The sequence below is a fragment of the Pseudorca crassidens genome, chromosome 1 (assembly GCF_039906515.1).
Source record: "Pseudorca crassidens isolate mPseCra1 chromosome 1, mPseCra1.hap1, whole genome shotgun sequence".
NCBI classification, from domain to species: domain Eukaryota; kingdom Metazoa; phylum Chordata; class Mammalia; order Artiodactyla; family Delphinidae; genus Pseudorca; species Pseudorca crassidens.
This window is the reverse complement of record NC_090296.1, coordinates 792876-806943: the sequence shown is the minus strand read 5'-3', so window position 1 is coordinate 806943 and position 14068 is coordinate 792876. Positions and strand designations below refer to the sequence as shown.

At 44.8% G+C, this 14068-nt stretch overlaps 2 gene segments (V, D, J or C); both read right to left on the bottom strand.

Moving 5' to 3' along the window:
• Positions 1-14068, bottom strand: part of LOC137225841 (immunoglobulin heavy constant mu-like) — a 132688-nt gene that overhangs the window by 114140 nt on the left and 4480 nt on the right.
• Positions 4041-4560, bottom strand: LOC137227446 (immunoglobulin heavy variable 3-11-like). The segment is given in 2 exon segments: positions 4041-4357; positions 4461-4560. Coding segments are annotated over 2 exon segments (363 nt in total).

Below are 14068 nucleotides of genomic sequence, written 5' to 3'. Positions count from 1 at the left end.
TGGAGGGAATTATGTCTGGATCATATGATAATGCTGGAGGGAATATCCATTAGAGATTCCCAGTGGGTGATGGGAAATGAAGTCGGGAGACTTAAGTCATATTGCTCTGCTGGTTACCCGTGATGGTCACAGCAAGAGGGCCTGACCATCGTGATGGGAGGGAGAAGGGCTGATGGTGGTGGCTTCATGGGGGCGACGTGGACAGGTCCTTCTGATGGTCTCTGTGTTTTCCCTTATGAAATCTTGAGGGTATAAGCTCAGAATGAGGTGTGGACTTCAGGAGCATTGAGACCAGAGGGTTTAGGTCATTTTGTACCTTTGCTGGAATCACTGAGCAATGAAGAAGCAGGAACTATACTTGGAAATCAGCAGTGTCCTCATGTGATGTTAGGTTTGTTGCCTTAGATGTTACTGACTGTAGAGACATTCGCTGTCCTCACATTACGTCTTCTAGATCCACTTGGAATCCAGTTTCAAATGTAAGGGATGCAGAAAAAACATTTATTATGGAACAATATGGTGTCTAAATTTTAAGAGGTATAATTTAAAATTTTGGAAATGTGTTACTGAGATTGTAATTGTCAAGCTCTTCTCTGGGGCAACATAAATTAAAATTAATAATAATAATTCAAGGTATTGATTTTGTTTTCAACCTTTGCTAAATCCATGGAATCATTCAAGTTACAATCATTCATAAACTCAGATCCATCACGGGTAAAATTTATTGTTAGGAAACCGTCATTCTAACTGATGAAATCTCACTCTCTCATCAAGGATCTGAGTCTCTGTGGACACGCAGCACAGTTCTCACCAGCAACACAGGAAGGAGGGTACGTTGGTACATTTCTACTTTTCCAGAGGACCATCTCTGAAGAAGTGCTTCCTCTGTTTACCTACTCCATCCTTGTGGTATCTGAAAGAGGTCTTTGAGTGTACTGTGACATGTTCCCACATGAAGTTCCCATGGCTTAGGAAGTGAATGTTTAACTTCACTTTTCATTGTAATAGAAACACAACAAGTAATAATTGAGAAGCAAAAAAAAAAAAAAATACATTTAAAATTTACCCAAATGCAAGCTAGAGATTCGCAGAAAATATTTCCAAAAGACATATCTAGTATATGTGATTGTTATCTAATATGTACCAAGAAGCCTTAAACTCAACAATAAGAAACAAACAAAAGGATTAAAAAATGGGCTAAAACCCTTAACAGACACCTGACCAAACAGACAAAGAGTTTGCAAATAAGGCTGTGGGAGAACATATGTCACAGGGAAGTGGCATTCTGAACAAGGACATATCCCTGAAAACTTACCAGAGTGGATCAGATCCGGACTCTGAGAACCTTAAACACCTGCAGGGTGTGAAGCAGCAGGGGGTCCATTCACAGCTGGTGGGGATGCAGAACAGGGTGCACCTTGGGAGACATTTTGGGGGCTTCCTGCAAAACTAAACATACTCTTATCTGTGTTTCAGCAATAGTGCTCCTTTGTATGTATCTGAAAGACAGTAAGACTTTAGTCCAGAGAAAACCCTGCACACGATGCTCACTTAGCTTTATTCATATTTGCCACAATTTGGAAAAGACCAAGATGTCCTTTCATAGGGAATGACTAATAAACTGTGTACACCAGACAATGGACACTGAAATGTCACACCGATTTGGAAGAAATATCGAATGGTGAGATGGAAATGCAGAAAAGATATGCCAGAAAAACACACCTGGCAAGGTGATGTCAGCAGAGTGACAGTGGCCGTGAGAACTGAGGTTCCTAAGAGGTTGTACAGCGTGAGGCTGAAGAGAAGACAACTTGGACATGTCAGGAGGGAAATCTCCTCCTCTGCCCCTCTTGAGTTCCTGAGGCTGGACTGATAACACAATTGACAAAGACAGATTAACAGGAGAAAAAAAATTTAACCATGGGCATAGATGGGCCATAGAAATGGACCCAGAAGTGACCAAAGCAGGCAGCTTTTATATGTTTAGACAAAGATGCAATATTTGTGAGGAATTGGTCGAAGGAGGAAATGTATGATTTTGGTGCTCAATTAGTGAAGAAACTAAGCAGGGTTTGGGCTGGCGTAGTCATTAAAGAAGGAGCAAGGTTTGTTCATAGAGAATTCCAGGCCTGAATTCCCATCCCTGGTGATAAGAGTGTCCCTCTGCAAAGGAAAGCAGGGTCCGGCTGCTCGGTGCTGAAAGGCCAATAAAGAGGCAAAGTTGGTGAAAGGAAAGTTTGCTTTATTTTGGCTGCCTGCACCCGGGGGTGGGGGACTGACTTCTCTCCAAAGGCCACCCCGCACTGAGCATCTGTGGGAAAGGGCTTTCATAGGCGGAAGGAGGGGCTACAGGCAGAAACGGCAGAGTCAGCTGTGACAGTCATCTTGCAGTTGGTCATGTGGTGGTCTGATCAGCCTCCTCTTGATTGTTTTAAGTAGAGTTAATCTTCAGGTCCAGGGTCGGTTTGTTCCCGTTTCTTGAGGCCAGTTCTTGCAATTGTGGCAGCTTATGTCATGGCTACAGTCTGGTCATCATGGAGTTAACGTCTTCCTCCTGGTGGGAGTTTCAGTATCTATAAGACGGCTCATGGGACATGGACAAGAATATTATCTGCAGCCCTTGAGGAGGAACTAAAGGTCCTTGATTTGCTGAATGACCAAACTATTATTATTTAGTCTTATTGGAGAGTTTTCCTTTCTTTCTGCATTTGCTCACTTCTCAGATTAAACTTATTCTTTGGCTAAATTGTTTCTACAGAAAAAAGGCAGGTGGAGAGCACGAGGTGAAGGACCGTTTCACTTCCACACCTAAATGGGGGAGAGCACCTTTCACATGGGAGGTTTATTTCTCGTTTCAGGGTGACTTGGAGGAAATTCAGAGTGTCCCTGTACTGAGCTCTGTCTTACGTCACTTGGAGGCATATTTAGGGGTGGCCTACCCTGGACCCCAACACTCAGGGCCTCTTTTATTATTTTGTTTCTACATATGCACACCAAGCATGTGATGTAGGTGTCGGTTTACCTGCATCTTACAGATGTGAAGCTAAAGTGCAGCCTGGACTTGGCAGGTGATGTGCTGGAGAGCACACATCAGGACACAGCAAGGCCCCCTGTCCAGGCCTGGGCGTCTCCACCCTGGTTATGTTCGCTCCTGCAGGGGTTCCTGGACGGAGGTGGGCCTGCATAGTGAGGCTGCAGGACTCTTCCTGGAAGGAGAAGCTGTGGGACTTTCCTGCATTTTAGTGCTCACCTAAGATGCTGTGGAGAAGAAAGGAGAAGAGATTTGTTTTCAGCAACCTGTGAAAATTCATGTTATTATCCACCTGACTATAAACTTTCCCTACCAACTACATATGTGTCTATTGGTAATAGCTGTGACGGTGAATATTTCACATAAAATAAACTGCGCAGTAGAAGAGGATGCAGGTCTTATATAAGCATATAGGGATTCTATATAGCAAGGCGCACATGTAGAAACACCCCCACCCACGTCCCTCTAACTGGCATCTTTCCCAGCGACCCACTGAGGATCCGGGGCTGCTCAGCGCACTTATGCTTCTCATGCAAGAGGTTAGCAGCAAGTCAACAGCCAGCATCCTGGCAGGGACAGCTGTCTACAGTAGGGCAGGGCTGAGATACCACAATGAGGAAGGAAGAATATGTTTAACTGTTTATACATCCGCTGGGATAGTTTTGAAACGGGTCAGTTTAGACAAGAATTAGACAAGGGAAAACCTGAATATATAGCTTTGAGTCTCGGACTTTCATATATGACATTTTCCCCAGAAATTTGAAAAGCTTTTCTAATTCAGAGACTGAATGTGTAAGTCAAGAACCATGGTTGAGTACAGAGAGGTTCCCCAGGGAAAACTGCTATATGGAGAGGAAACCCCAGACCCTTAGAGGAAAGCAGCCCTTAACTACCATCTGCACCTGCTCCTGGGGCTGAAACATACACTTGTATGTCCTGAGTGCCCCCTGCATCCCCCCTCCTGTCTCCCTGCAAGGAGGTTTGTGTCTGGGCTCACACTGACTTCCCCTCACTGTGTATCTTTCGCACAGTAATACACGGCCGTGTCCTCAGATCTCAGGCTGTTCATTTGCAGATACAGCGTGTTCTTGGAGTTGTCTCTGGAGATGGTGAATCGGCCCTTCACAGAATCTGCATAGTTTGTGTAACTACCACTACTACTAATAGCTGAGATCCACTCCAGCCCCTTCCCTGGAGCCTGGCGGAACCAGCTCATGGCATAATCATCAAAAGTAAATCCAGAGGCTGCACAGGAAAGTCTCAGAGATCCCCCAGGCTTCACCAAGCCTCCCCCAGACTCCACCAGCTGCACCTCACACTGGACACCTGCAAACACAGAGACATCCTGGTCAGGAGATTGTCACCCATCACTGATTCCCTCACTCACATCCACTCACATCCTCAGTGTCTCTTGCTCTCCATAAATTACCTTGTAAAATAGCCACAAGGACAACCCAGCTCAGCCCAAAGTCCATGGTGAGTGTTCTGTCCGGAACCCCGAATGGAGCACGTGGAAATCCCGGGCTGGAGCTCCTCTCCCAGAGCTGCAGGGTCAGGGCTGGGGCTGCTTTATATCAGCAGAGGAAGGACCCTATTTGCATGACCTTCTAGTATATAAGAGGCTACGTCGTTGAATGTCCTCAGAAAGGGCAGGGTCTCAGAGCAGGTGTGAGAGTCTTGGATTTTGTGGTGTTGGTAGCAACTGGGAAATATAACTTTCATTGTGTGATTGTTCCAGAGTAAACCCTTAGGACCCGTATGTCATCTTACATATGCACTCACATCCCGTCATGGAGCTGTCATTGTTACCCTCATGTTAGAGGTGTAAACTACACCCAGAGGAATGGAGGGTGTGTGTAGTGTTCAAGGAGAAACATGGGGTGACCGTTAGATCCAGCATCTGCTCCTGAGCTCTGGGCCAGGCTGCTCCCTGGAACCTACTAGAGGACAGAGTTGGAGTTTCCGGGTGAGGTTTGCAGATCCCCCTCCTGTAATAAGGTAATGATGACTTTGCTCTCTTCTCGTGTTTACCTAAAATATATGGAGGGGGTCAGTGTTGATGATAAGTATTTTCAAGAGTCTCTTATGTTTCAGTATCTTCCCTTCACTCCTTCCCTCCCAAGTCATGCATTTCTTCATTTGTAATTACTTTAATGAGGTTCTTGACATGTAACAAAGCGCACACACTCAGAATGAACACTGTGATGAATACTGACGGAGCCATCAGCATTATCAGGAGAGAACAAATCAATTCCTCTCATTATTTTCAGTAGTTTCTGGGTTTCCGCCTTCCTGTCCCTTCTTATCTTCCATCCTGTCCCCACATCACCGTTGATCTTCCCTTGTTCCTTCAGGTTACTTTTCATTTTCTAGAATTTATAAAAATCGGAACATAACATAAGTTCAAAACAAAATATATATATATATATTTATTGTTATGGCTTATTTTACTCTGTCCAAATATTTGTGAATACTCTCATGTTTTTGTGTGCATCAAGAATCCTTGGTTTTAATAACAGGTTGTATTTAAAGAATGATCATAGCATGATTGGCTTATTTATTAAGCTGATGTGTGATATTGGAACTCTTTCCAGCTTCTGGGTGTTACAATAAAGCTGATACTCGTCTTGGAGACGCAGAGAGATGAGAAGCTGAGAAAATGCTTCTTATTTAGTGTTCTTAAAACAGCTTCAAAATGGGGCAAGTTGCACATTATCAAAATCTCACCAATTTATCAGATAATTATAGAACGAAGACAGCAGCAAATTTAAATCTTGGAGAGAGACAAGTGCTCACAGAATAACAAAGACTAAGATTGTTAATGCTGCCATAGGCTGCTGAATGGAACAAAAACTAACTACTACAAGATTAAACTAGAAATGGATGCCTTGAAGTCGAGAGTGGTTAGGGTGTAATAGTGCCCCAACGTCTCCTAAGTAACTACCTCGCCAGTGTCAGCGTGGTCCTGCTAAAGTGTGAGTCAGATGATGTTACGTCTCTACCTACACAGGTGTGTCTTCCTACCTGGGACAGCCCAGGATTCCTGCCTGAGCTGTTAGGTCCTCCTGCATCCTGGGGAGGACCTTGGCCCTGGACTTGGATCTGCACTGTTTCATAGCATCTCCGCTCACAGTGTGGCCTTTGACCCCTCATCCAGTCCCACTGTGCCATATACTTACTACATATGGAATAGGATCACACGGGGGAATGAATAATTATGTTCCAGGTGCTGAATGACGGACAAAACCCTGCCACAACCCCTGACAGTTTCTACTGACAGCAGCTCTTTATTTTGTTCACCGTCTCTGCTTAGGGCGGGCCTGGAGGAGAAGCCCACCCTGCCCCATACAGGGTCGCTGTGAGAGGCTCAAGTTCAGCGACAGGACCGGCTCCTCTGATGCACACTCACGTGTAAGGGAGGGTGACCCTGACTGTAGGCTGGGGCTCAGCTGGGTCTGAGGGCTGGGCCTTGGGTCCACCTCGTGTGGACATTGCCTGGGCTCTGACATCCTTTCAGCACGATGCCTGGGTCAGCTGAGTGGTCTCTGCATCAGACACCATCCTCCATGCAGTCACTCACACACCTAGACAGAGCTTAATGTAAGACCCCAGAAGTCATGCTCGTAATATTTACATAACTGACTTGAAACTTAGAGCTCCATCATCGACTGCCCATGAATTATTGTGGTCTCTTCATTTACAACTGAGAAAAAATGCAAGCAACAAATACGTTCTTCCATAAATTAGTACATAAACAATGCGTGATGTATCCATGCTGTGGAAGTGTATTCAGCAATTTAAATATTAAACTATTATACCATGAAAGGACATGAGGGAATCCTAAATGCATATTGCTATTTAAAAATTCGGTCTGAAAACTTTCGATTTCACCTATTTCACATTTGGGAAAACTTCAGTCTATATATAAAGCAAGCAGATGTGCAATTAGCAGGAATTGAGGAGAAGATGTTTGATATGTGAAACATGGGCAATATTTAAGGATAGTGAAATTCTTCTCTATGAAATTGCAGTGGTGGAAACATTGCACTATGAACTTGTCAAAATATATATAGTAATAGGAGAAAGAGTGAACCTTATTGAATATAAATATAAATTTCATCTATAAGTCAGAGACTCAAGGATGGAACGATGCACACTGTATAGATGATACCTAATATTTTAGTGAATTTTTGAATTAACATATAACATGTTAATTAACATGTTAACAATTAACATTAACAATTAACATGTAAACATTTGCATTAACATGCAACATGTAACATTAACATGTAAACAATCAACATTAACAATTAACATGTCTGAAGAAGGTGGAAAAATAGGTTTTGACCCAGGTCACTTGGCAATGTGTGGAGTCTGAAGGCTAAGTTGTAAGCACTGCACGTAAGCACTAGAACCCGGTGGATAACGGTATTTTCATCAGGAATCCGGCTAGAATTCTGTTACTACTGTGCATGTGGAATTGAACAATTAGTAGCTGGATGGCATCGGTGGAGCCAGGCATCTCACTGTTGGATGGAAAGTAACAGAGAAGCAAGGGGGAAAGCCTGGATTTCCCCAAGTGATGTTGCACTAGGATCGGAGATGTAAGAATGATCTCACTTTTACCTTCACACAGGTCAGAAGGTGAGATACAGAGATAGTTGCAGACGTGTGTGTGTATACGTGGGGTAGAGCACACAGACATATTTCCAAGGTCTATTAGCTTATGGGTCTAGAGGCAATGCCGCCAGTGGACAGGACACCAGCATTAGTGTCCTAATACCCACCCTTCAGGTTGCTAATGCTATTCTCGACAAAAGGATCCACGACTCATGTGAGGCCTGGCTAATTCCAGGGCCACAGAAGAGAATACACATGATTATCCTGCAGATTCTTGTGGCACCAGAAAGTAAGGAAGTGTTCACACCAATGGATGGGTGCCCATAAAGAGGATACAGGAGACAATCTGAAAGAGCTCCTCATGGGTGACAAGCTGTAACAATTACAGAAGCAAAGAAAATGCCTTAGTATATAACCTTAACACAAGTTCTGAAACAAATATCTTGATTCACACTTATATAAAGAGATGGAATAAATATATCTAATGGGGAAGGTAGGATAAATCTCCCGTAAGGAATAACTTCAGGAATCTCAATATGGTCATCCTCCCTTCAAGAAGGTGCACTTAACCCTCCATCCCAGAATGAGGCCTGGCGTAGAGTTGTGATAGAAATTAAAGAGTGTCCTTGAGTTTCATGATGCATTTTTAGGTATAATATCCCAAACATCATTCGTAAAATCAATTTGTATTTTTTCTGTATCCATTAAAATTTCTGTCCTGAAACCAAAAACAGCAACAGTAACAATAACTTCACTGAGAAGGGAATTAGGCACAGACTTGGAGAATGTGCTCTCTAATATCATATTTATAAAGGACTTGTATCATGAATATACAGCAAATTCACAGCTCAACAACAGTAACAAAAAGTGAAAATAATGAACCCTGTGCCAGTGATCTGAAGATACTTCCGCAAAGAAGAGATAAAGGTTTGAACTAGATTCTTCATTAAGGAAACATAAAATAACACCATGACGAGATACTGCTACTCACTTATTACAACAGTTAAAGGCAAAATAATAAGCAATTCAAAGATTGCGGATGATGTAGAGCGAAAGGCCCCTCATCCGCTTGCTGGAAGGATGCCAGTGGCCGCCAATTGGAATATATTTGTCAATTTCTTAGAGAGAAAACCAGACACTCACCATGGGATTGAGGAGTGCGCTGGAAAAGTATTTACAAAATTTGTTTGAATATTTATGTTTATTCAAATAACTTCATACGGGTGCTTGTATCATCTTTACACCTTCGAGCCGTTACCACTCCCTAAAAAAGGGTTATGTAGTCAGTTTTTATGGTTATTTTCCATACGATGATTATATACCTGTTTCTGTTCTCTCTTATCTATCTTTCTATTTTATCTAAATTTCTATTATCAATCTCCACACTAGATAACAAGGTGCAGGCAACACAGCCCACATGTTACAGCCCAGCCTGTGTCCCGACATTTCCAAAGGTCCCCCGAGCAGAGAATGACTACAGTGCTGTATGGACGTCAATTTCCGAATATCAACATGACTCATTCTATTCAAGTGAAAGGCATTGCATCAGACAGGACTGGAGAGATTGTCAGGATGAGAGGAATTGGAAATCCATCTGGTGGTGGAAAAGAGATGTATAGTTCAACAGTAAAAATTATTTGTCATTAAACGATTAAAATCTTGACAACTAATAACACAAAGTAGTGACCTAACCTTCAAATAAAGGTCTCATGAAGAAATATTTCTGTGTGGCTCGTCCAAAGATAGATGGGGAAAGACAGACAAGCCTGACTCCATGAAAAAGTCTCAAGTTTAGGGACAAGAAAGTTCCCTGGAATCGTTGTTCTTAGTGTGGCACGCAAACTCTTAGTTGTGACATACACGTGCGATTTATTTACCCAACCAGGGATTGAACATGGGCCCCCTGCATTGGGAGCTCAGAGTCTTACCACCCACTGGGCCACCAGGGAAGTCTCTCCCTGGAATTATTACGGATGGAGACTGCAAGGGCGGCAGTGAACCAGGGAAGAAACCACAGCTTTAAGAGAAAATCACTCCATGACATCTGCATCTGCCCTGAATTGGGTCCTCTTGTTTCCTGATGACCCTGCGCGCCCCCTGGTGGTTGGAGAGGCCCCTGCAGGGAGAGTCGTGTCTAGACTCACCCTGACTTCTCCCTGAAACTCCTGGGACCGTAACGCAGGGCTGTGTCCTAGGTCATCACGGAGCTGAGCTGCAGGGAAAACTGAATTTGTGAGGTGTCTCTGGAGGTGGAGAGTCATTTCTGGAGAGACAGCCTGTGTGCTGTGCTATTCCGAGACCCAAAGCACCCCAGTCACCCCAGCCCATTCCCTGTGGGCTGAGGGATCCATTCCCAGCAGTCAGCACTGTTTGTGATGGAGAATCCAGAGACTGACCAGGTAAGGGAGAGGGTCTTCAATAGTCGTGGGCCCGATTCTTGCACCAGCACCTGGAACAAGACACCTGGGGAAGTAGAAACAATGAGACACCCACTTCACAGATGTCACCCTGTAACTCCACCTTCCTCAGACCCAGGAGATGCTCACAGCTGAGGGATGCCAGCAAGAGAAGGAAGATTTTCATGTTTATTTTGATTAATGCTTTGACTTTCAGAGAGTTATGTCAGTGACGATGAGAACCGTGACTCTGAGTAGCACAGGTGCTGTGCTTTCCCCTTGAGCCTGGGTGTGATGTGCAGGTGGGAAGCAAGATTCCATATAAAGATGATCCCGGCTGGTCCTTCTCTAGGGTTCTGGAGGAGGGTGCTGGCTGAGATCCAGGGTGGACACCGCTTCATGTCACCTCTGAAGAATGGGTGATGTTTCTTTTCCAATGCGGTACTTAAATTTCCATATATGTCTATCTGCGTCTATATTATAGGTGTACTCGTTGGCTAGTGTGACCATTACAGAATAACTGGGTGGATTAAACAACAGCAATGGATTCCTCTCAGGCCTGGAAGTTAGAAGTCTAAGGTCACAGTGTCAGCAGGTTTGGGTCCTTCTCAGGCCTTTCTCCTTTGCTTGCAGATGGACGTCTTCTCACTGAGTCCTCAGATGGTCTTTTCTCTGTGTGTCTGTGTGCATCCGTGCTTTACTTGTCTGTTCATTATTCCTCTTCTTAAGTGTGACAAAGACCCCTGACCACCCCTTAGCCAACAGGATCCTTGCAATTCTCTTCTCAACTAGTCTTGACCTGTGGGCTTCTGTGTTTATATGTGCATGGCCAGGTTTTGTCAAGAGCCCTGCTAAGTGAGAATAATGAGAATCCCCTTCCCTTGAACTCTGATCACCCGCAGTATTTGATCAAAGCCATCAAACCCCCTATCACCCACATGGTATCTGATCACCCTGGTCTCCCTTTAGCAAGAATCCTTTTGAGTCTATGTAACCAGAATCCCCTTAGCCTGTATTTCTTCTCTTAATAATTTCCAGTCCACTCCACCCCACCGTCTTCTTGGCCATAAGCCCCCACTTGCCAGGCTGTATTTGGAATTAAGGCAAGTTTCCAAGGCTGCATCCCATATGCAGCAGCGAGTTTTCTCTTCAGGTTTTGGGTGAGCTGCATATTGGAGACATGAGTATCATTTCACCGCCCATGGCCATATAACGCATGCCTGAATGAAGCTGATGTCTCATGTACATTTTCCCTAAGTCCACTCACAGCCATTTGTGCGTAGGGACACTAGACTGTTCCTCAGCCCTATGCCTGGGACTACTTTAAACAATCGCCAAGAATCACAGAAATGTGAAAAGCATGGCACTAATTTGAGCCCAGAAAGTGCTCAATTACAGGACGGGAGTTGAAACAAGAAAAGAGAGCATCACCTTGACTGACCTCAGCTGGGAATGTGTGTGTGTGTGTGTGTGTGTGTGTGTGTGTGTGTGTGTGTGGGTGTGGGTGTGTGTGTGTGGGTGTGTGGGGTGATTCAAACAACCGGCCACATTGTAAATGTCCGTGAAAGATCACAAAATGACAGCATTGATTTTGGGGTGCTAATAAGCTAGCAAGTAGCTGAATTTGAAAATATGTAATCTGTGAATAACGAGGATCATTGCATGTGCAGAGTTGGGGCGCTCTGGCACTAGAGTCTGTAACACTGCATGTTGCAGAACTCAACCTGCTTGTGCAGGTTGACTGAAAGGAGGATGGTGTGTCTCTTCCTTCCACATGTACAAAAAGAGGACAAAAATTAATAATGTTTAAAAGTCTCATGTGCCTTCTCGGGATATTTACCAGTTTCACAAACATCACTCTCACACTGAACGTTACGGTGAGGCTCAGGGTTGTATTGAGCTCCTTTGTGAAAAAGAAAACTAAAGACATGAAAACCAACCTTAATTCCTGTATACTATATGTGTGTGTGTATGTATAGATATAGATATATTTATATATCTATAACTATAATAAAAATAAAATTAAGCAAATATGTACATGCACACAAAATTTTCTAGACACAACATAATCCACAACAATGAACTAGTAGGATACAGAAGAGGGTCTCTGGTGGAGGTCCTCAGCAGGAAGTGGAAAGCACAGGTTCTACCAAGAATTCCCTCCCAGCCCCTATCTGCACCTGCCACAGGCCTCAGCCCTGTACTTGGTGGGTCCTGTGCGACCCCTGGTGGTAACGGGCCTCCGTGCAGGGAGGTTTGTGTCTGGGCTCACACTGACTTCCCCTCACTGTGTCTTTCGCACAGTAATACACGGCTGTGTCCTCAGTTGTCAGGCTGCTCAGCGATAAGTAGACTTGGCTCTTGGAGGTGTCCCTGGTGATGCTGAGCCGGGACTTAAGAGTTGGGTTATAATATGTGCTTCCATCACTATCTATCCCCCCAACCCACTCCAGCCCCTTTCCTGGAGGCTGTCGGACCCAGGCTACAGCATAGCTGCTTAATGAGAATCCAGAGACAGTGCAGGTGAGGGAGAGGGTCTGTGAGGGCTTCACCAGGCTGGGTCCCGACTCCTGCAGCTGCACCTGGGACAGGACACCTGTGGACAGAGAGAACCACGGTAACTCATGGGCTCAGATGCAGCTTCCCCATGTGTTCACGTCTGAATCCCTGAGAAACTCACCTCTGGGAGCTGACACCAGGAAGAGGAAGAACCACAGTGGATTCATCTTCTTGCAGATGAGATTCCTGAAGCCCAGAAATTCTCTTCAAGCATGAGGAGAAACCCGAATTTAAGTGAACAGGTACTTTGTTTTTACCTTGTGACATAAGGGGATGTTTGCATACGGGAGGGACCAGTCTATAAAAATCGGAAAGTAGTGAAGGGAGGTCCCAGTCTCTGGGGCTCCACCTGAGGAGGGTGCTGACTGTGCCCTCAGAGAACTCAGCCCCCACCTGGGGTCCCCTCCCTATGCCTGGGGGACTCTGTGTCCAGGAATGAAATGATGCTGAAGGGCTAGTCAGGAAGTCAGCTGTGCTCAAGGATTAACGGCAGATTTGGGGAATAGACTTTAATCCCATGGAGGTATATATTTCACATAAATACCCATCACACATTCAGGGTCCTCCAAGATGTCAGACACAGACTCTTGTTTTTTCCTTTCTGCATTACCTCCTGTTTATTTCCTGGATGCGCAAGTACTTGAGACAAACCATACATGTAATAATGACATTGAATTCAGACAAAGTCAGGTAAAATTTAATGTTTATCATAATTCACAACGGACTTCGTGTTTCCCTTAATTTGGGTGAACATTTCTTCACCTGAAACAGTTTAAATATTATCAAGAGTTGCTCTGGAGGTGGATTTACTCTTAACAACTAAACACACCGTGTATTTTGTGGACAAGCTAGTCATTCTTGCTGAGATGGTCATGGGTCCCAGCACTGCTGACATGGCCAGTAGCCTGACCTGCGTGTTTCCTGTGCAAAACTGAGTGTCTGCAGGAACACCACGAGCTTCAGGGCCCCTTCCTTGCAGGTGGACGTTGAGGAATCCCCAGGGCTAACAAGGTCTAGAACAGACAGCTCCTGGAAGCTCCTCAGGACTCCAACATGCTGGGCAGGTGACCCGGTCACAGTGCACAGACTCACTCCTTCTAGAAGTGTTCATTTGTAACTCTGTCACAGACAGTGACATTGGAGCTCAGGGAACACAGTTCCCACTGCACTGGGTGAGAGAACATGCATGATTCTTGGAAGTAAACCTTCACAGTGAATGGCTTGCAGAGTATGAGGGTGTCGTGGTCAAAGGAAAGTCCTCACCTCAGGAAGCAGGTTCCATTGAAAAGTCCACCTGAGAGCAGCTCTCCCGAGTCCCTGGGTCAGTGAGTCCTGGGACTGTGCCTGAGGTCACATCAGTAAGTGGTGCTGGAGAGCAGAGCACAGCTCCATCCCATCTCGCTGTGGGCACTGAGGATGTGGCCTCACCATCTGCATTTTAGTCTGCAAGGATGTAAAGTGT